General features: G+C 34.5%; 1 protein-coding gene across 2 annotated transcripts in view; it reads left to right on the plus strand.

Annotated features, from left to right (window-relative positions):
* Positions 1-1,748: 1,748 nt before the first annotated feature.
* ABCD2 (ATP binding cassette subfamily D member 2) overlaps positions 1,749-24,556 on the plus strand; it is a 94,309-nt gene continuing 71,501 nt past the window's right edge. The window contains exons 1-5 of one of the 2 annotated variants that reach the window (NM_001434994.1): positions 1,749-2,879; positions 4,337-4,517; positions 14,218-14,339; positions 17,101-17,269; positions 17,982-18,076. In NM_001434994.1, the coding sequence (NP_001421923.1) occupies positions 1,944-2,879; positions 4,337-4,517; positions 14,218-14,339; positions 17,101-17,269; positions 17,982-18,076 (1,503 nt within the window). In that variant the 5' untranslated portion in view covers positions 1,749-1,943. Of the gene's footprint in view, positions 2,880-4,336; positions 4,579-14,217; positions 14,340-17,100; positions 17,270-17,981; positions 18,077-24,556 lie in introns of those variants that run through there. The other variant, NM_001099037.1, reaches the window with a different exon arrangement.

A 24,556-nucleotide genomic window follows, 5' to 3' on the forward strand; every position in this document is an offset into this window, starting at 1 on the left:
TTAAGTGACTTAGCACCAGCAGCAGCAGCAATTCTGTCTCTGAGCTTTATTTCATCTACCTAATTGTCTCTATTGCCACAGACAATAAATAAATACATGGGTGTGGCTATGTTCCAATAAATCTTTATTTATGGACAAAATATTATTCTTCTTTTGGTGTATTTTCAGCCAGAGTTTACATGTAAAAACTATTCCCAGGTGGCGCTAGTGATAAAGAACCTGCCTGCTAGTGCAGGAGACGCGGATTCAATCCCTGGGTCGGGAATATCCCCTGGAGGAGGGCATGGCAACCCACTCCAGTATTCTTGCTTGGAGAATCCCAAGGACAGAGGAGCCTGGCCGGCTGCAGTCCATAGGGTCACACAGAGTTGGACACAACTGAAGCTACTAAGCATTCATTCTTAGCTCATAGGCTACATAAAAATTGGTGGGACAAATGTGGCCCAGTGGTTGGTTTGTAATTTGCCAACTTCTGTTCTCATTCAATGGACATCTTCCCAGGATTCCAGTTGACTAGAAATGTGTGTGTGTGTTGTGTGTGGGGCAGGGAGGTCAATGAGGGGTGGAGAAGAAAAAATGTTTTTGCATTTTTGAGAATAATTCATCTTTGCCTAAAAAATATGTCTGTTACATTTTTTGAAATATGCACAATTTTGCTTGATTGTTTACAGTTTAGTCCTCCATTAGAGATGCTGAGAATATTTTTGAACACTTGATTTTTATCAAATAATCAAAATGGAGATAGGAAGTAGATTACCTCTAAACCTAAACAAAACAAACAAAACAAGCTTACAAAAGACAAGGAACTCTTGCAAAATGAAGCAAGATGGTAGAGAAGCTATTTCTATCATCTAATTCCCCTTTGACTCCCAAATGGTTAACTTTTGAATATAAAGGCACATTCCTCCAAGCACTAACTCTAAAAACACAGGGGTGGTAGAAGTGAAACACTGCTCTCATTTATTTAATAGTCACTTTCTAAATAATCACCAGTGTATCAGATCTCCATTGTTAAGAATAGCAGTTATGGGGCTTGAAGATTTTTATTATAAGGACAAGTAAACTTTGGAATGAAGTCATAGCAAAGAATTATTTTGTATTAGACTGAAGACTCATCTCCCATTTATTTACAAAACAATAGCCTCATACAACTTGTTTGATAGGTTCTGGGATTTCATGTGAAATTACAGACACTAAAAAAAAAAAAAAAATGGGCGAGGGGAGAGTGCTGAAAAACAGATCCGAATATTTGATACTTTGTTTTTTTCCAGTGCCCCTCCCATATGCTACTTTCTTCTCCCTTTCAGATTCATTCCATACCCTTTATCTGTTGATCCTCTACTCTGTCATCTCCCCGGTTCCTTCTCCGTCATTGGAAATCTCCCTTTTTAGCTCTTGGAAATCTCCCTTTCTTTTTGCTCTTCCTCTGTGGTATCTACTAAAACCTTAGCGAAGTGATGTATTTTCTGAAACTTCTATGGGTTTCTAAGTGACGCTGAGCATGCTCAGTCGCCTAGGCAGGTTTTGTCGCCAGCAGCTGCCCTGATTCGACCTCTCCAAAAATAGACATTTAACTCTGAACTGTTTAAGGATATAATTCGTTTTGCTCTCTCTTCATTTTCAAGGTTCAGAGGAAAGCAGCGAGGATTCCAAGGGTCCCTTCGTCCTTATAGCCAATGAGGGGCCTGAGAGGGAGGAGCTTGGGGCTGCTCCGTGCAGCTTGAGCTTCTGAGGGAATCATCCCCAGTAGACGCGGTGGAGCCTGAGCTCTGAAGCATCTGTCACAGAACAAAATTTTTAAAAATAAAAACAATAACAGAAGAGGAGAAACGCTGCAAACTATGGAACGCTGTAAAACTTTCTGAAACATTTGCTGGGGATTCCTGTGGAGTATGATATTTTAAAACCAATTCTTTTTGAAGCTGGTTTGGGTAACTGGGAAAATGATACATATGCTAAATGCAGCAGCTGATCGAGTGAAATGGACCAGATCAAGGGCTGCTAAAAGGGCTGCCTGTGTGGTAGCTGCAGCATATGCTCTGAAAACCCTCTATCCCATCATTGGCAAGCATTTAAAGCAATCTGGCCACAGGAAGAAAAAAGGCGCTTACCCGGCTGCGGAGAACAGAGAAATACTGCATTGCACCGAGGCCACTTGTAAAAAACCTTCACCTGGAGTGAATGCAGATTTTTTCAAACAGCTACTAGAACTTCGGAAAATTCTCTTTCCAAAACTTGTGACCACTGAAACAGGATGGCTCTGCCTCCACTCGGTAGCTCTAATTTCAAGAACCTTTCTGTCTATTTATGTAGCAGGTTTGGATGGAAAAATTGTGAAAAGCATTGTGGAAAAGAAGCCTCGGACTTTCATCATCAAGTTAATCAAGTGGCTTATGATTGCCATCCCTGCCACCTTTGTCAACAGTGCAATAAGGTACTTGGAGGGCAAACTGGCCTTGGCCTTCAGAACTCGCCTAGTAGACCATGCCTATGAGACCTATTTTGCGAATCAGACTTATTATAAGGTGATCAATATGGATGGGAGGCTGGCAAACCCTGACCAGTCTCTCACTGAGGATATTATGATGTTTGCTCAGTCGGTGGCTCACTTGTACTCCAATCTGACCAAACCTATTTTAGATGTAATCCTAACCTCCTATACACTTATCCAAACTGCTACATCCAGAGGAGCAAGCCCAATTGGGCCCACTGTTTTAGCAGGGCTTGTGGTATATGCCACTGCTAAAGTGTTAAAAGCCTGCTCTCCCAAATTTGGTAAATTGGTGGCTGAAGAAGCTCATAGAAAAGGCTATTTGCGGTACGTGCACTCCAGAATCATAGCCAATGTTGAAGAAATTGCCTTTTACAGAGGGCATAAGGTAAGAAAGAAATTAATATGATGGGTGAAATGTGAGATTGTTCAAACTGCCACTGCAGTGCCGGATACCATCTGTTGTATTGTTTTTGTGCTCATTTCTTTAGCATTTTGGATTCTTATGACGTTTAAAGCTGTATTAAAATATATGCTTTGTTACCCTTTTTAATCATAAGCTGTTAAAGAATTATATGTTAAGTGAAAACTTTTCTAAAGTTTCATGAGAATAACATTTTCACCACTCTAAAAAGCTCTACTTATCTAAACATGCTCAGAATTATCTCCAAAGAATTTTCTTAAAACTAAAATCCTAACTAAGTAGATGGTCCTAGAACACTGAAGAAAAATATATGTTTTAAAGCTAAGTAAACATGCTTCCACTGAGATGGGAAATTTAGGATGCTATTGTTTGTTTGTTTATTTTTCAAGAGAAAAAAAAAGTGCTTTCATATGAGAAGACAAGTGTGACAATTTTGCATGACTGGTCAATGATGGAGTTCCTTAGTTCTAATAAGTATAGGAGAGTGACTTACAAATGGCATTTTCATTACTTATCATATTTTGAGACAAATAAAAAAAGATAGTGAAATGAAATTTTGCCTAGTTTTGAGGGAAAAGTAAAGATCAGAGACAAAGAAGGAAAAAGGAGTTCCAGAATATTTTTATATATTAAAGATTTTCAACATTTAGCAGGTCCCTAGAATAACCTAATTACATAAACTTGCAGTCCATTTAAGAATATTAAATATGACAGGAATCTTTAAATCTTAATACAAATGACCTGGCAAATTAAACAGTAAATTATTCTAAAGTTGAAATGGCATTATGATTATGAAGCAGAATTAATTTTCAAAACCATCAATTATTTTTAAAAATTTAGTAGTACCATTCTGAAGAAGAAAATTTAAAGCAGATTTAGGACTTATATTCCCACTTGAAAATTGGCCTCATACATTGTATAAATCATATTTATTTTGAATCATTGAACTCAGTGATATAAATTATAACATGCTGTAGGCTTCTTGCATTTAGACATAACATAGTAAATTGAGTTCTCAAAAGTAGGGTTAATTACACGTATACATGTCATGTGTTTATTTTCACTTATTTTTTGTGTGATCAAGGACAAGGTTCTAGCTATTCATGTTTTATGGATTATCATTTAGTGTTAACATCTTATACAGATAAGTTTGAAACCATAAGTATAAATCACTTGTCTGTATTTATATTTAAAATTATATATACTGAATATCAGATATTTAAAAAATAATTTAGATGTGATTACAACTGAAATAATGGCTAATTCTGACATAATCTGTATTTATTGGTTGTTAGAATCACAGATAAGAGTATACTAAGAAAGAGAAATATGAAATTATCTTTAAAGAAAGTCCTCAAACATACATTATTTATTTTTATAGTTCATACTAGGTTAATTCTTATCTCTTTTTCTCTCCATAGGTAGAAATGAACCAACTCCAGAAAAGTTACAAAGCTTTAGCAAATCAGATGAACCTCATTTTATCCAAACGTTTATGGTACATCATGATAGAGCAGTTCTTGATGAAGTATGTTTGGAGCAGCAGTGGACTAATTATGGTGGCTGTACCTATTATCACTGCAACTGGCTTTGCAGATGGTGGTAATGACATTTACACTCAATATTAAATATATGCTTCAGATTAATTCTTTTTAAAGTGTCACTGCTGGAGTTGTGTGAGTAAATTGTGTAGCCATCATTCTATAGTCCTTAATGGTCAGAAACAATGGGAAACTTTGAAACATCCAATAATAAGATCAACTGTTTACAAGAAGTGACTCAAAAGATCTTTCCAGCTCTGCAGTATTTCAGAAACCTCTGATGTAGTGTTTTGGGGGGTTAATCTTGAGCAATTTCAGTTATACTGCCTAGTAAAGAATATTTCTCTAGTTTACATTTAAACTCTACACAAATTAATACCTTCAAAAAGAGTATAATAGTTCTCACCATATATTATAAATTTCAGTTCTGCACATAACATGCTTTTAGTCTATAAGTATTCTATAACTGGATCTGCCTTGATTGTAATTTGAAGAGTCGGTTGACTACCTTAAACAATCAATAATACTGTTTCAGGGAGTGCTTCATTCCATGGAACAGGGCTTCCTCTACTTGTAGGCAGTATATTACATAACTTCCTATTTGGTGATATTGAGGGGATAAGGGTTGTAAAGTTGCATGTGTCTAATTCTATCTTATCACTGTTTCAGTGGTTTTTTTTTTTCTTCAACATTTTTCATCCTTTGGGACAACTAAGAAATGTAAGGACAAGGAGGACAATATTAAAATGTTATGTAATATTTGAGATGGGAGTTTGGGTCTTAATTGGCAGGACAGATGTTATGAATTAAAAAAGAAGAATTTTCCTCTGTCTCTCCAAAGTAAAACATTCACCTTCCTCTTTAAAAATCATTTGACCAAACTTGGTGTTAGTATTGAAGGAACTAGACAAAAACATTGGCTTTGTGGTGAGACAGAGCTTTGCTCAACTCTGCTTTCCCTCTTTTTGCCTGTGTCCTGTTAGTCAAGTTAATTAAACTGTCTAAACCTCAGTTTCCTCATCTGTATCAGATGTATTCCTTTCTGTATCAGAAAGACTACTTCAGAGTGCTGTTGTGAGAATTTAGGAGAAAAAAGTATCAAGAACATCAGTGTTCTTAATACATGGTGATAATTATTGCCTAGAAAACAAATGGCAACACTAAGAAAAATGTAACAGAATTCACACTATTTACAGTTATTTTTGGTACAGAATTAAGTATTAACAGTTTGTTTGAAGTCATCCAATAAAAAACAAAAAAATTACCATGTGCTTTAATATTTTAAAACAGTACTTTAATGCTTTACCAATTCTTACAAAAACACTTGTCAAATTTGAGTCATTCTCAACTAAACTTATTCATTTTGGTAAAGTAGAATTTGTCAGTCCCTTGTGATAAGTGATATATATACCAAATGTACTCTACAGCTCAACTGTCTAATAGACAATGTATTTAGACCACGAGGAAAACTGAATTCTACCTGTTCATTTAATGCTTTCAAAATTTGTTTTAATCATTTAAAAAGTTTATATTGAAAAGGGCATTGTTAGTATTTTAAATTTAATCTTTTCATAATGAAATAAAATAAATTGCTTTTCCAAAAGAGTATTAGAGAAAAAAAGACACAAACCTATATGGTCTTAAGATTAGTTCTACTAAGAAATTTAGCAAAATTGTCAAATATTTATAGTGAATATGTACAAGTTTATGGACATTTTAAAGGTTTGTGTATAATGTATATTAGAAACTACCCTAATAACAAAATTATGATGTTGTTCTTAGCCTTTAGAAGAACTGATCTTATTAGAAAACCTTGGAGTATTCAACATAGAGCAGAGAAAATGTAGCTATTAATGGTGACAAATTAACACCACAGAGACCAGTAAGAAGTAAACAATGTATGCAAAAATCTAATAGTCTTACTTCGTAGATGATGTAATAAGATGTTTAAAAATAAATACTATGAATCTAGAAAGTACCATAGTAACTTAAAAAACAGCATTAAAATTTTAGATTGAAAATGTGATAATAGTCCGTTTGATGCAAGTGAAACAAAATAATTCTTAAAACTTCTTTTCAAAAGAAAGCTTTATGAAAAGAAAAGCAATATAATAATTTCATAGAAGAATAAAATGAATTCATATGATGATATTTTTATGAAACTATGCTTCAATATTGTAATTTCTAAGATTACTGTATATATCCTTGTAATATTTGTGTGTATATAATTACTAAATATATTTGACTTATAATGATATAATACATGAAAATATTAAGTTATCATTTTACTCTGACAAAATAATTAATTTTTTAAGATAATGACATTATTTTTGAGGCTTTGGGTCTTGGAATTAAATACTATCTATTCTAATCTTGGAGAAGGAAATGGCAGCCCACTTCAGTATTCTTGCCTGGAAAATCCCATGGACGGAGGAGCCTGGTAGGTTACTGTCCGTGGGGTCGCAAAGAGTCGGACATGACTAAGCGACTTCACTTACACTTTCACTTTCATTCTAATCTAGTCTTCAATCTTAATTTATGCTTAGGCCCTGAGTTGTCTCTTACATTAGAGATAAATGAAGTGCATGATACTATATATTTTAATGCAAAATAGATCGGGAAAATGGGTGAATAAGAGAACAATAGCAAAGAGAAAAAGGGTAAAAGGTAGAAAAGAGGAAAGAAAGAGAATAAAGGAAGAAACAGGCTACTGTTCAAATCTTGATTGCTATTTTATTCATCCTTGAGAAAGTTGCAGAAACTGTATATGCGTAAATTTTCCTTTCTTAACTGTAGGAATAATAATGTATTTTAAGAATTGTTAAGAAATTATATATAATATATTTAATGTGCCTTGAAACAGTCCATGGCAAATAGTAAGAATTTAGGTGGAAGCAATGGTTAATGTTTATTATATTCTTATGCTGTGGGCTCTGGTATCAGATTGTCTGGGTTCAAATCTGACTTTTTCATTTATTAGGTTGTGACATAGGACAATTCATTAAACCTTTTTGTACTTGAGTTTCCCCATTCGAAACTGGGAGAAATTATAGCAGAGTTGTTATGAAGATTAAAGAAGATCACATGTGTAAAATTTAGAACAATGCCTGCATCATAAGAATTGTTCAATAGATGTTTGCTGGTCTGATTATTATTGTTAAAGGGGCAAGACATTTGAAAGTGATTAGAAAGTTGGTGGTAAAGATGAAGATAGGAGGAATAGCCTCCTATCTTATCCTATCATATCCTATCTTATCCTATCATTAGGATAATCCTAAATTATCCTATCATAATTTTGGCAAGAGGAGAAAAGAAAAATAGTTGTGTAGTAGATTTATTATACTATATAGCTACAACTTTTAAAATCTTGTGATAAGAACAAGATTACACTTATTAATATATTGAGGTTCACATTGCAAAATTGCATATGTTGTCATGTCATTTTCACATCAAAAGAGGAATTTAGAGGAGTGATCTAGTCAGGAGCCCCAAATCTGCCTAAGGTCACACAAATGGTTAGTGAAAGCACTAAGGATAGAAGACTTTATATAATTCCTTGTGTAATGCCTTTTTCTCCTTCACTGTGCTGTCTTTATATTAACTATATTGGAACTTACTCTATAAGGGACTTACTTGAGACCAAGTAATCATGGGAGCAAATCATTGAAAAAGAGGGATTGATTATTAATTATATATAATCTGTTATTTTTACAGAAGACAGTACTCCTTTATTTGCTTCTCATTAAGATAAAGACTGAAATTATGTGAAGGAAATAGTTACCTGGGGGCTATAATCTCAATTGTTTTAATTTTATTGACCACTTCTATTCATATCAAGAGCAATTCTGAAAAAGGTTAGGAAAAGCTACTTATAAGTCTCTCCTGCCAGATCTTATTACGGGCACCTAACAAGCAAGGAAGAGAGCAGCTTAGTCACTGGTGCTGCCAATATTGGTAATCTGATAGTGTAAGGTGCACATCAGAAGTAGCAACTGAGAGGTACTGCTCTTACGAATAGAACTAAATTTTCCCCAACACCCTAGTAACATGGGTGATGTTTTTATTCTCAAAAGTGTACCTGCAACAAGACTATATCTAGGCTCCTGCTACATTAGTATGTCTCATATTCTAATGTAAAATTATTGAAATAAAATGTTATATTGTAGGTCAATTTAGATATGATAGGTGGCAAGAATACAAAGAGGAGCTATACAAAAAAGATCTTCATGACACAGGTAACCACGATGGAGTGATCACTTAGCTAGAGCCAGACATCCTCGAATGCGAAGTCAAGTGGGCCTTAGGAAGCATCACTACAAACAAACCCAGCTGAGCTATTTTAATCCTGAAAGATGATGCTGTGAAAGTGCTGTACTCAATGTGCCAGTGCATTTGGAAAACTCAGCAGTGGCCACAGGACTGGAAAAGGTCAGTTTTCATCCCAATCCCAAAGAAAGACAATGCCAAAGAATGCTCAAACTACCACATAATTGCACTCATCTCACATGCTAACAAAGTAATGCTCAAAATTCCCCAAGTGAGGCTTCAATAGTATGTGAACCAAGAACTTCCAGATGTTCAAGCTGGATTTAGAAAAGGCAGAGGAACCAGAGATCAAATTGCCAACATCCGTTGGATCATAGAAAAAGCAAGAGAGTTCCAGAAAAAGCATCTACTTCTGCTTTATTGACTATGCCAAAGCCTTAAACTCTGTGGATACAAACAAGCTATGGAAAATGCTTCAAGAGATGGGAACACCAGACCTCCTTACCTGCCTCCTGAGAAATCTGTATGCAGGTCAAGAAGCAACAGTTAGAACGGAGGTGGAACAACAGACTGGTTCCAAATTGGAAAAGGATTACATCAAGGCTGTGTACTGTCACCCTGCTTATTTAACTTATACGCAGAGTACATCATGCAAAATGCCAGGCTGGATGAAGTATAAGCTGGAATCAAGATTGCCAGGAGAAATATCAGTAACCTCAGATATGCAGATGACACTACCTGTATGGCAGAAAGTGAAAAGGAACTGAAAAGCCTCATGATGAAAGTGAAAGAGGAGAGTGAAAAGGCTGGCTTAAAACTGAACATTCAAAACTAAGAACATAGTATCTGGTCCCATCACTTCATGGCAAATAGATAGGGAAACATGGAAACAGTGACAGATTTTATTTTCTTGGGCTCCAAATTCACTGCAGATAGTGATTGCAGCCGTGAAATTAAGATGCTTGCTCCTTGGAAGAAAAGCTATGACCAACCCAGACAGCATATAAAAAGCAGAGACATTACTTTGCCAACAAAGGTCCGTCTAGTCAAAGCTATGGTTTTTCCAGTCGTCATGTATGGATGTGAGAGTTGGACCATAAAGCAAGCTGAGTGCCAAAGAACTGATGCTTTTGAACTGTGGTGTTGGAGAAGACTCTTGAGAATCCCTTGCACTGCCAGGAGATCAAACCAGTCAATCTTAAAGGAAATCAGTTCTGAATATTCATTGGAAGAACTGATGCTGAAGGTGAAACTCCAAGACTTTGGCCACCTGGTGTAAAGAACCACCTCATTGGAAAAGACCCTGAAGCTGGAAAGCTTAAATATGGGAGGAGAAGGGGATGACAGAGGATGAGATTGATGGATGACATCACCAACTCGATGCACATGAGTTTGAGCAAGCTCCAAGAGTTGGTGATAGACAAGAAAGCCTGGCGTGCTGCAGCCCATGGGCTCACAAAGAGTCAGACACGACTTAATGACTGAACTGAACTGAATTGTCCTGTTGACCAATTATCATAACAGCGATTATCAATATATATCAGACATACTTTTAGCTGTAAGTAGCTATGCATCTAAGTAGTTACATTTGTAAAGTATAATACGTATGTCAACAGGACATAGTCATTAGTGTACCACTCAATGACTTGTCATAAAGTTAACACATATACGTAATCACCACTCAGAAGAAAAAGAAGCTTACCTTCATCCCAGAAGTCCTCATACCCTTTCCCAGACCTATCCTCATCCTAAGGCTACCACCCCCATCCCTACTTACTTCTACCCCTGCCATGCCTCATCAAAGGTAATTATTTTACTGACCATTTATTAGTAGTAGACCATTTATTTGCTGGTTTTGGAATCTTCCATAAGTAACCTTGTATAGTATGTATAAGCATTCTAGTTGTTCCATTCTATGCCAGTGTTTGATGTCAGTCTTTTTCACTCAGGTATTTTTCATTTTAGGTATATGGTAAGTTTTTAGTGATACCTCATTGTAGTCTTACCATTTCTTTGTTGACAAATGAGATTAAGCACTTTTTTTCATTTGTTGGCCATTTGGATAGCCATTCTTATGAAATACTGATAATTTTTTTGATTAATTTTAGATTGTTTTTAAATATGTTTTTTCTTACTGATTTGTAAAAGCTGTTATGTATTCTGTAGTAAGTCTTTTGTCAGACACATGCACAAAATGTCCAATATTTTTCCCAGTTGATTCTTCCTTTTTCAATCTCTTAACAGCTTGTCTAAGTGAAGTAATCATTTTACTATAATTCAGTCTGTCAATTAATTCTTTGTGGTTAATGGCTTTGTGTCCTGTTTAAGAAATATTTGTCTAACCCAAGGTCATAAGATATTGTCCAATTTTATCTCTTAGAAATTAATTATTTTTCATTTCACATCAGTCTACTCAAAGTTGATATGTGGTATGAGGTTGGATAAGGCTGTAAGTTTTTGCTGAGATTTTTCAAGATGTCAAAGGTAAAATATAAATAAAAAGAAAGAAATTCAAATATAAATCAAAGGGTAAAAGTACAAAAGAAGAACCTACTTTTTCAACTTTTATGAAATTAACAGACAATTTTCTTAGAACAGTGTTAGGTTTATGGGAGAATTTATCAGAAAGTACAGTGTACCTACCAGAGTTTCCCCTCTTATTTACATCTTGTGTTAGTGTTGTACGTTCATTACAACTAATAAACCATAATTTATACATTGTTAACTGAAGTCCATAGTTTACATTAGGGTTCACTCTTTGCATCATACGGTTCTACAGGATTTGAGAAATTATGACATAATTTTAAAATCCTTCATTTTAAAATCCTTTTTCATCTTTTCAGTGAAATAGTAACTGATATGACCATGTTTCAATATATACCTATTATTATTAGGCCTGGAAAATACTAATAAGATGAGAATATAATGCTAACTATTAAATCCTTCAATGTAGAACGTTTGAAAAAATATTGAAAATATTTGGTAAGGAAAATGAAATGTGTCTACCTAGCATACAAAATAGTTGAGGGCTTTAGGTTGTGAGTTTATATGTCTAACAGACACTAAGAAATCTGACCTTATCATAGAAGTCACATAGTTCCCTACAGTGTGTATGATAAAATACTCCTGCACTGCTCTTAAACCACCTGCTAAAGAACAATTAGTAGAATAAAAATATCAAATGAAATCTTTCCGGAGCTATTTGTGATTTTGTTACAAATTTGCAAGTTTAAAAGCTTGGATAAAACCCAGTAGGTGTTAGTCTGCCAAAGTAGTATAGAAAGTAGCATCCTATACCAGACAGCAGTCTGTCTGTGCTAGTGTTCTCTTTTTAATACAGACTGTCAGTGAAAGCTGTTACTCAAACCCCTAACTGATAAAATCCCATAATTAGTTTAGCCAGATTCTCTGCGTCAAAACTATTTTAGCACTTTAACTGATATAGCAATCACTATTTTGGTAGCTTGCTGAGAGTCCTTTGTTAATTTTTTGTGGCTGTCTAAATTTTGCCACACATTTAAATGTTCTTTAGTATATGAAGATTCTGTTCCCAGTTTATCCAATCACGTCTTTCTTTTCTTACTTACACTAACTCTTATAGCCTTTCTTTGTACAACTAACTTCCAGGGAAACAAAAATAATTCTCTAAAGCAGTGCTCAATAGCCAAACCAGGAGGTTCCCATGAACTCATGGTTGTTCTGATTCTCAAAATAAAATCAGTGCTTGCCACCAACCAATACTGTAACTTGACCAAGTTATTTATTCAATTGGCATTGCTTGAAATTTCTCTTCCCCGAGATATTGCTTATGCTGTACTTGTGATCTTTTAAAATTTTATGCTGTCTTCAAGCCCTCACTCACAGTCTGTTTCTCCATGAAGCATTTTCTGTCTCTTTCATCAAGAAATTATTTTCGTCTCTTTCAAATGCATCACACTAACTCTCCTCATAGGTTGCCCTGCATTGTTATTTGGAAACTTGTCTTCTGTCCTACCAAACTGTAAGCTCCCTAAGGAAAGAGTTTGAAAAGCACATTTAATCCTTGCATGTCCTATAGCACCTTGACTAATTTCTTGTAAATCTTGCTGTTCAGTGAATATCTGCTGAATGAATTTACCTTCTATTATGCATGGATCCCTTTCAGACTCAGCTGAGCTGTCTATGAGCAAGTAAAGGTGAAAGTATCTGATAATTATATCTGGGCACATGTTAAATACTTGCATTGTCAGGGAGAAAAAAAAGCCATTTTTTGCTGAGATAAATCCAGATGAAATAAATATCACAGTGGCTATGATATATGGCTATATTATTCTAATTTCCTTCATTAATTTATAGCTTTCAATTTTGAACTTTGGTGATAGTCTGTAGAAAGACTGGATGGAGAATCAAATTGATGGCAAGATAAAAGTAATGACCTCGAGAGAATAATTTTGAAGAGCAAGACTAAACTTGCTTGATATAAAATAACAACACTTACAAAAAATAAAAAATAATGGAGAAGGCATTGGCAACCCACTCCAGTACTCTTGCCTGGAAAATCCATGGACGGAGGAGCCTGATAGGCTGCAGTCCATGGGGTCGCTAAGAGTCGGACACGACTGAGCGACTTCACTTTCACTTTTCATTTTCATGCATTGGAGAAGGAAATGGCAACCCACTCCAGTGTTCTTGCCTGGAGAATCCCAGGGACAGGAGTGCCTGGTGAGCTGCCGTCTATGGGGTCGCAGAGTTGGAAACAACTGAAGCGACTTAGCAGCAGCAGCAGCAACATTTAAGAGCGATTATTATAAGCTACGGATTAGGCTAGCATCGAATAGTAGGTTCTAAACACTCTGGTGAGTTAAGAAGAGTGAATAAAATACAGTTTTGCCCCTTAAATAACTTATAGTCCACTGGCAAAGCCAGACAAGGATTTCCAGGGAAACTTGTATTAAATAGTTAACTGTTTAAGAAAGAGCTCGGCACAAAGGAAAGTATATTAAAATCAGAAGAAATTGTATATGCAAATACTAGACAGTAAACAGAATTTTACCTGTTTGGGTGTTGCTGAACTGTAGGGTGAAAGTTGAAATGAGTAGACAGAGGTAGATTATGATGGTCAGCTACTTTGCATTTCTTTTAAAAGAAATCACACTAGAAATGTTTGCTTAGATTCCAGTTAGTGGTTTTTTTATTGACTGAATCAGTAGCATTTTTTTACCTGGCTGTAATAGAGCAGGGAGTTGAATTTGGTAAGGGTTAAAAGAATGCTTAATGAAAATTGTCTTAATACCTATAGATTTAATTCTTCTAACTCTCCTAGAAAAATAAGACAAAGGAAGATTTGAATAAAATCTGGTACAAATACTATATTTGTAATAATTCATTAATTTCTAGGAAATCCTGATACTAATGAAAAGTTCACATATGATTGAGTCACAGCTTGAATCAAAACTCAGTATAAAATAAAACATTTAGTTACTTAAAAAATTCAATAGTTTTTAATTTGCTTTTAGATCTAGAGGATGGTCAGAAACAAGCTATGGTTAGTGAACGGACAGAAGCCTTTACCACTGCTCGAAATTTATTGGCTTCTGGAGCTGATGCTATTGAAAGGATTATGTCTTCATACAAAGAGGTACTTGTATTTCTTGTCAGTTTGATTTAAATAAGATGTATGAAAATCAAGCAAAAATGTAAATTACTACATATGTTTATTGTTTTGGAAACATCTATTCTCTAGCAAAAACTGCTAAGAGTAAAATCAAGATAAAGGACAAGTCCCAAGTGTATTTATTATCTTTCAGTTTTTATACTCTAAATTGTCAACTCCTCTTTTTCTGTCTGTAGTATAACATATTTGTTTTTTAAATTTTACTAAGAGGCCTTTTGGTATGCATTCTGGAGTGAGAATGTCTCAATTTAAATTCCTGCTCCAGTGTTTGCAAATTATTTGAACTCAACCTGTTTGTGTCTATTTCTTCATCTGTAAAATAGGGATAATGAAGGTGATGACTTTGTAGAGTTATGATAGTAAGCACTTTTATAAATGTTAGCCAATAATATTACTTATACACCTTACAAACTTTTACTTATCCCTCAAGTCGACCACATGTAAGAAACCCTTTTGTGATTCCACTTTCTTTTTGAAGCCTGGGTCTTCCTTCTTTGTAATCATAGTACACCTGGTGCTTTACCACATTGTAATTGTTTATTTCCTGCTTGAGACCCTGAGTGGAAAGCAGGAATTATCTTATTCATCTTTACATTTTTAACATCTATTTTAATGTTTAGATTGTATATGGTCAGTAAATGTTTCCTGAAAGAATGGTAGTACGATCTACAAACAGACCTACAGATATCACAGGGTTAAGATTAAAAGTCGCTCTTTTCAATTCAGATATTAAATAATATTCCCATGGATAGTCATTCTTGCTATTAATGACTCCTGTGGCTTTTGTATCTATATAGATTGCCAGACCATCATTATAAATTTATCTGCCTATTAAATTATCCTTGAATAAATTATATAAGATAGTTGCAAAGTTTGTGATTTGCTGACAGAACTTTTCAGTTTCTTTCAACAACTGATTTATTGAATTTTTTTTTTTAAAAGATAAAACCAGTTGTTTAGGGCCATAAAGCAAAACAGCTCAAAAAATTTTTTTCAAATAGTAATTTTGATAATCTGGAGACATAGCTTTGAGGGTAGGTTTTTTGATCTAATAAATTTCTTATTAAAATTAAATGACAAATCAAAATTGTATACAATTCACATTCAAATACTTTGCTAAGTCACAGAGAGAATATCAATTTGTTTTTCTAGATTGTCTCCAACATAAGAAATGATTGCATTTTGTTTTATTTTGACTGTATGTGCATTGAATCATAGAATTTTCACTTCTAAAGAATCTTATTATTGCTGTGAAAGCACATGAAAGCATCATGGTTTTCCACTAGCTCTGAAGGGAACCAGATTTCTTTTTAGAGAAACCCCCTTTTCATACATCTTGAAGTAATTTGTCGGCAATCGCATTCTCATTTTTTTTTTTACACTCTTGGCCCATTCACCTCTGCATCCTGTTATACTAACTCAGTGCCTTCTGCCTTTTTCAATTGACCTCCAAATATGTTTAGATTTGTTTTACACAAATATATTTTCCTGTATTTCTTTTGGATCCATATTTTGTTAATCCTTAGTGCTGTTTACCTCTACTTGGAAACTCAAAAAATTCTTCTAGGAAATGTTTTAGAAACTATCCTATATAATAAGTATAACATTAATATACAGAAATGAAATACTCATCTGATTATAGACCTCTCACATGGTAGAAACAAGTGGCAGAAGGCTTTTAATGATAATACCTGTTCATTCCCTGCTTTAGTTTTGTACTCACAAAAATCTTACACAAATATTGGTATTATATTAGTCCACAGTTTACTGTTTACATGATATTTATTAGTGACATGCCTTTCTTATTGATACCAATATCCTACTAAACAATTCTATAAGGGAATGTTTTTTATTGCGTCCTTTATGTTGAGAAAGATGGTCTTAACAGGACATGAATCACTTTTCACATGAGTCACCTTGATAACGAAGTGTTCTTTTAATAGAAAAGTAGCAGAGATTCAACCTAAATTGGACAACTGGCAGAATAGGAGCAAGACACCATTTTATTGAGTCTTTTAACTAAAACAAAGATTTACCTCATAATCTCATCTAGAAAAAAGTCATATTTAATATTTCTCTTTGGGCATATACATCATGTTTGGCTTGAAAAGAAACTGAATCTTGGGATTTGGCCTGAAAAGAATTTAAAGTTTTTCACTGAGCTGACTCAATGTTGGTATCTTCTAGCAGGGGTAAATTTAGGAATTTTGCACCTAATTTAGGAATTTTGATAACCACTTTGACTTAGATTATTTCTTAACAAGAAAAAAATGCATTTTTCTTCTTAAAATCTTCTATTTTAAATTGAAAAAACATATCAAAATAATTTCATTGAATGAATTTAAGCTTTACACAAAACTTCTAATTTCTGGAAATCAAGTGTCCATGTAAATGGAGCCAAATCAAAAAAATCGATTGAAAGACTGGAAGATTTTTAAGTCTCATTAATATTCTGAAATCTTTACATGTCACTCTGAATCCTGACTTGAATAAATAATTTTGATGAGTTTTATAATTCCAGTCAAGCTTAAACTGTCAACTTGCTATGCTTTTTCTTGGTAAGCTTTTTAGTGCTGCTAGTTTTAGTTATCAGATATGCTTACCTATTTTTCACATAATAAAATAAGACCTTTAACATTAAATCAAGAATCCTATGTGATTGCATATTTGTTTAAAAGTCTGTCTTGAGTATATTAACTATTTTATATCACTGCGTTGGTTTTAGATAACTGAATTAGCAGGCTATACTGCTCGAGTATACAACATGTTTTGGGTTTTTGATGAAGTAAAAAGAGGCATTTATAAGAGAACTGCTGTCTTGCAAGAGTGTGAAAACCATAGCAAGGGTGGAGCTAACATAGAAATACCCCTCAGTGAGACATTGGAAATCAAAGGTATTAAACTCAAATGTTTTTGTACATCTATATTTTAAGTGTTTATCAACAGAACCAAGGTATTTTAGAAGATAGCTAAGGAACCAACATTTAGTTATTTAAACAATTATTCCTAAAGTTAGTGCTGTATTTTGAGGAGTAGTGACTAAAATTATCATAAAAAATACTATACTACTTTTATTTAAGATAAAATGTCTAGAATAATTCCTGGAAACTGTACATATGGCAGAGTGATTTTTTTTTTTGCTTTTAAAATTCAAATAATAGAATTAATGTTATATTATTCTCTTTTATTCTATCATTTGATTTTGTTATTATAGTTTTAAAGATTGTTTTCTATGTCTTTGTTTCCTTTCTGCAGTATTGTTTTTTTTTTCTGTAGGAAAGTTTAATTTAGAGAAATAAGTAGTTATAAACAATGTAGCTAATACCAGATAGAGTTTATCTTTGCTCTCATTTTGATGTTAACATCATATTATTGTAGAATAATATTTCTGGGAAAGATAGTCCAAATAGATACATCAAAATGTACAAGTTTACATTAGACTTTGTTTTAGATATAGATATCCATATTTGCATTCATTTCTATAACTTATTACTGTGAATTATCTTTATAGTAAATTTATCTGTTATGCTGCATTATACTTTAAGTTATTTAATTAGCAATAACACATGATACCTTTTGAAATGTAAACTGTTCCTTAACTTATAGGAAAAGTTATTGATGTGGAGCATGGAATTATTTGTGAAAATGTTCCCATAATTACACCAACGGGAGAAGTGGTGGCTTCCAGACTAAACTTCAAAGTAAGATGATATTCAAGAATCTTCTGATTTTTGCCAACACACTAATATAAAAGAACTCAGAATTCTTGTACCTTATATTAAATACTTGGAGGAAGCATATGGAAAGGAGGGGAAATCAAGAAAGGTAGGCATAGTGACTCAATTACAGAATCAGTTACTTCCTCAGAAAGCAGAAAGAAACAGAAATTTAATTTCTACTGCTTTATTGCCTGGTTGAAAATCAAAATTACAGTACCCTGAGAGCCTAAACGAGGTAACTTTGGGGAGCAATAGGAAATTTCCTCAGAAATTAATATCCAGAAATAAATTCTAATTTTTTTTCCTTATAGGAATTACTCAAGTAATATAAACCTATATTGTTACATATTTACTAAAATATGAGAGAAGAGGTAATCAGCAAGTTTACATTAAATTTATAAGTTTAACTTATATTTTCAATAACTACATCTTCTATTAGGAAAAAATAATCAGAAGATTCACAAATTTGAATTTAGTTCTTAATTCTGTTGATAATAGTTATTTATTGTTTAATACTCTGTCTTGATTATAAAAACTAAGGTGTAAAAATAGCTAATAAATCTGAGACCCTGATTTAAAGCATTATAAAATTCAAATGTGCATTTTGGAATTCAAATGCAAAATAATTGGCTGATAAGTAGAATGAAGTTATCTGCGCTTAGTTCAAACAATGACATGATTAGACCTAATAACAGAATTAGAAATATGACCATATATGTACATTTAATGATTTTAATGTGAACCTTAGTCTAGGTTTAATTATTTAAAGATGTATTTGCAAATTCATTAGGCTGCTGGAAGAGCATGAGAAGTACTAAACAGAGGGAAATTTTATGTTAATAAAAGTGAGAGAAATTGTGTTTTAACTACAATTTGATTGGGCTCTGTTTTTCAATTTATAGACCTTTAGAGCAGCAATAAGGGGCCTCCCTGTGCCTCAGTGGTAAAGAAACTTCCTGCATTGCAGGAGATGCAGGAGATGGGGGTTCAATCCCTGGGTTGGGAAGATCCCCTGCAGTAAGGCAGGGCAACCTACTGCAGTATTCTTGCCTGGAGAATCCTATGGACAAGAGGAGCCTGGTGGGCTACAGTCCATAGGGTTGCAAAGAGTCGGACATGACTGAAGCGACTGAGTCACAGAGCAGTGATGAGTGCTAATGATACAGCATAGTCTTAAATAGACTTAAAATAAAGCCTTTAAAGAGTCCTACACTGCATATTTATCAATACTTTAGCAATTTATATTTTATGAGTTTTGCATGAGGTTTTCATCAGGTTGGGTTTCATAATATCAATTCTGGTTGCTCCCTTTATTAAATAAAGGAAGAGTCTTGAATTCTGCCACCTACTAACTACATTATTGTGGACACATCACACTCTTTCTGTGAAAAAATTCAAAACTCAGTATATTTTTATATAAAATGAAGTTTTAAATAATCTAGTATAAGTGTCATGAATTTGGAGGCCGTGCAAAGGTATATATTAATATAGTATACTTTTATGATAATTGTTTATTTCGAAGTCAGGCAGTTTTATTTAAAGTCTCAGGTTGCTAAAGTATAATAGAAAATTCTGTTCCCTCTACATGGATTAATAAGTAAACAGGTTTCTAGAGGAAAATGTACTCTTTCTTATGTTTGCCTTTTGGAATTGAAAAACCATTTGGAGAAGAAAATTTTGGTAAATGTAGGAATTCTTTTGCCTAACATTCACTGTTTACTAAACATCAAAAAACTTATGCTAAAAATAATATGAATGTAGAAAAGTCTTCTATTAAACTCAAAATGTGTTAAATTTATGAGAATTCCCAGTAGAGAATGATTCTATTAAATATTTTGCTTACATACCTTTTGTCATGGCACATACCTTTAAAAATCATTTAAAAAGTATATATGCTTCTACAAAGTTAAACTTTCTTAATCCTCTTTCTATTGAAAGAGCAGTGCAAATTACAAAAATAATTTTTTCTGGGTTCTTTCCCAAATATTTTTTAAACTTTATTCTATCAAAATAGCATTTCAGTTTGGCTAAAATTCAGTTCAGTTAAGTTCAGTCATTCAGTCGTGTCTGACTCTTTGTGACCCCATGAATCGCAAAATGCCAGGCCTCCTTGTCCATCACCAACTCCCAGAGTTTACCCAAACTCATGTCCATCGAGTCGGTGATGCCATCCAGCCATCTCATCCTCTGTCATCCCCTTCTCCTCCTGGCCCCAATCCCTCCCAGCATCAGGGTATTTTCCAGTGAGTCAACTCTTTGCATGAGGTGGCCAAAGTATTGGAGTTTCAGCTTCAGCATCAGTCCTTCCAGTGAACACCCAGGACTGGTCTCCTTTAGGATGGACTGGTTGGATCTCCTTGCAGTCCAAGGGACTCTCAAGAGTCTTCTCCAGCACCACAGTTCAAAAGCATCAATTCTTCTGCACTCAGCTTTCTTCATAGTTCTACTCTCACATCCATACATGATCACTGATAAAACCATAGCCTTGACTAGCCATTACTTTGTTGGCAAAGTAATGTCTCTGCTTTTGAATATGCTATCTAGGTTGGTCAGAACTTTGCTTCCAAGGCTACAATTAAGGAGAAAAAATATCTGCAGTCAGATTTTATAGACTCAAGCTTGCTCCTGTCGTATGTCCTTGTGTTGCTGCTGCTGCTACTGCTAAGTCGCTTCAGTTATGTCCAACTCTGTGCAACCCCCATAGACGGCAGCACACCAGGCTCCCCCGTCCCTGGGATTCTCAAGGCAAGAACACTGGAGTGGGTTGCCATTTCCTTCTCCAATGCATGAAAATGAAAAGTGAAAGTGAAGTCACTCAGTTGTGTCTGACTCTTTGCAACCCCATGGACTGCAGCCTACCAGGCTACTCCATCCATGGGATTTTCCAGGCAAGAGTACTGGAGTGGGTTGCCATTGCCTTAGCTATCTTTATTGCCTGGAATGCTCTTCTGCCAGATCTGACTGGTTGCTTGTTGTCACAGGCTAAACCAAAATGTTGCCTCCTCAAAGAGGACTTCCCTGAAGCACCTAATCAAAAGAAGCCCCACCCCACCCCACCCCACCAGCTTCACAATGCCACTATGTTTCCGTAATACATCATCCTTTTTTGCTATCACAATAGCATTTATAACTAGTTAATTTTTTGTTCTTGTGTATATTGTAATCTTTGCCATTGAAATGCAAGCTACACAAGAACAGAAACTTTGTCTTGGGCAGCACTATATCCTCTGTGCCTAGAAGAGTGTCAAACACATGTCAATATCTGCTAGGGAAATTTCTAATTACTTAGAATATGAATTTGAACCATTTTTGCTTTACATGTACTTATTACATACATTCTTAGTTATTTTATCTAATCTAACCTTCATATCAGCCCTTTTTCCTTCCCATCTTCCCTTTCTCTCCCCACTACCTTCTTTCAACAAAAAGATTTTAGCTTATGTTATACACAGCAAATATTTAATGGATATATATGGAACTGGTTCCTTACACTGACATTATACAAGTAATATGATGCTCTTTTATCTTTGAGTATTAAACATGATATATTCTATATCATGGACACTTAGATATTTGTATCTATACTGTGTGAAGCCACATCTACAGACATACTGTAAATTGCTGCCTCTTGTATATTCATTTTTAATTTATTTTTCTTAAAATGTATATTTTATTGAAGTATAGTTGACTTTCAATGTTTCAGGCGCACAGCAAAGTGATTCAGTTATACATATACACATATATTAATTTTGAAATTATTTTCTATTATAGGTTATTACAAGATATTAACTATAGTTCCCTCTGAAAAGAAAGTGAAAGTTGCTCAGTTTCATCTGACTCTTTGTGACCCCATGCACTATACAGTCCATGGAATTCTCCAGGCCAGAATACTGGAGTGGGTAGCCTTTCCCTTCTCCAGGGGATCTTCCCAACCCAGGGATTGAATCCAGGTCTCCTGCATTGCAGTTGGATTCTTTACCAACTGAGCTATGAGGGTAGCCCATACTATATAGCATAGTTCCCTCTGCTATATGGTAAACCTTTGTTGCTTATTACATATCTATTTTTTAATTAGAAATCTAGCATTCTACTAGATTCTAACATTCTATCCATACTAAGTCAAAGAAGTGGAATCAAAATGTTATAAATTTTTTAGTTAGGCAAAAATTTGTAAGTTTTTAAAAATATGTATATTATATGTATTTTATATATATATATACATACACACAAAAGCTTTTCTACTATGCTTAATAAAGGCTTGAGAAAAAACATTAAGAACAAAAGTAGACATAGAAAAGTGATAAACATAAGCTAAATGAAATGGGAGCACTGAATATGAAATAGAAAAAAATGAAACAAACTAGATAAAAGTAAAATATCATCATATAGTCCAGTTGGTTTTAAACATGACTGCTTATTAGAAACATATCTGGAGATCTGGATTAAAAAAGCAGTGCAATACCTGGGCATTTGTAATTTTCAAAAGATTTTAAGATAATTCTGATATGCATCTGGATTTTAAAAAGTGATTTCAGGTTTTTCTATTAAATCCTAACTTTGGAGATATAGAATTCCATTATTTTTCTGTTGACCAATCATGATACAATGGTATTAAGTGAGTAATGGTTACATAGTCACAATAATAAAAGATAATTATCAGTTTTCATGATCAATATCCAGACAAAAAATAAAAGATAATTACAATTGCAAGTCATAATGGAAACATGAATAACTTAACAATATAAAAAAATTTTTGTTCAAATTGGGGGAGGGGTGGTCAGGCAGAGTGAGTGATAACTGGAAGTCCATACATGCACATGTTTTCATCTGCCCAACCAGTCTATGTCTTTTGGTTGGTGCATTTAATCCATTTACAGAAGTAATTATTGATATGTATGATCCTATTACCATTTTCTTAATTGTTTTGGTATTTTTTTTTCCTATAGGTCTTTTCCTTCTCTTGTTTCCTGCCTAGAGAAGTTCCTTTAGCATTCATTTTAAAGCTGGTTTCGTGGTGCTGAATTCTCTTAAATTTGCTTGTCTGGAAAGCTTTTGATTTCTCCCTCAGATCTGAATGAGAGTCTTGCTGGGTAGAGTATTCTGGTCTGTAGGCTCTTCCCTTTCATCACTTTAAATATATCATGCCATTCCCTTCTGGCTTATAGGGTTTTCATTGAGAAATCAGCTGATAGTGTGATGGGAGTTCCCTTGTATGTTATTTGTCATTTTTCCCTTGCTGATTTGAATATTTTTTCTTTGTCTTTAATAAGTTTTTGACAGCTTGATTACTGTATGCCTCAGTGTGTTCCTCCTTGGATTTATTCTACCTGGGATTTTCTGTGCTTCCTAGACTTGGTTGACTATTTCCTTTCCCATATTAAGGAAATTTTCAGCTATTATCTCTTCAAATATTTTCTCAGATCCTATTTCTCTCTCTTCTTCTGGGACCCCTATAATGTGAATCTTGGTTTGTTTAATGTTGTCCCAGAGTCTCTTAGGCTGCCTTCATTTCTTTTCATTCTTTTATCTATATTCTGTTCTGCGGCAGTGATTTCTACAATTCTGTCCTCCAGGTTGTTTATCTGTTCTTCTGCCTATAATTCTGCTATTAATTCCTTCTAGTATATTATTAATCTCTGTTTGTTTATCCTTTAGTTCTTGTAGGTCTTTGGTAAATATTTCTTGCATCTTCGCCATTGTTTTTCTGAGATCTTGCATCATCTTCTCTATCATTATTCTGAATTATTTTTCTGAAAGTTTGCCTATCCCAACATAATTTAGTTGGTTTTCTGGGGCTTTTATCTTGTCCCTTCATCTGGGACATAACTTTCTGCTTTTTCATCCTGATTAACTTTCTGTAAGATGGTTTTTGTTTAGCTGCTGTGGGACTGCTGCTTCTTGCTTCTTCTGTCTGCCCTCTGATAGATGAGGCTTCCTGATGGGAGGGATTGGCAGTGGGAAAAACTGGGTCTTGCTCTGGTGGACAGGGCCTTGCTCAGTAAAGCTTTAATCTAATTATCTGCTGATAGGAGGGGTTGGTTCCCCTCCCTGATAGTTGTTTGGCTGTAAGTGATCTAGCCCTGGGGTCTGTGGTCTCTCTGATAGGGTTAAACCCCAAGAGGGCTTACACCAAGGGAGACCTTCCTAGCCTGCTGCTGCCAGTGCCCTCGTTCTTGTAGTGAGTCCCTGCTGACCCAGGCCTCCACAGGAGGCCCTCCAACTCTAGCAAGTAGTTTTGGTTCAGTCTCCTGTGGGGTCACTACTCCTTTTCTCTGGGTATTGGTGTGCACAAGACTTTGTTTATGCCCTCCATTACTGGAGTCTTTGTTTCCCTCAGTCATGTAGAAGTCCTATAATCAAATTCTACTGGCCTTCAAGGCCAGATTCCCTGGGGATTCCCAGTCCCTTTGTCAGATTCCCCAGGCTGGGAAGCCTGATGTAGTATTCAGAACCTTCTTAACA

Source organism: Bos taurus, chromosome 5, assembly GCF_002263795.3.
Source record: "Bos taurus isolate L1 Dominette 01449 registration number 42190680 breed Hereford chromosome 5, ARS-UCD2.0, whole genome shotgun sequence".
Taxonomy (NCBI): domain Eukaryota; kingdom Metazoa; phylum Chordata; class Mammalia; order Artiodactyla; family Bovidae; genus Bos; species Bos taurus.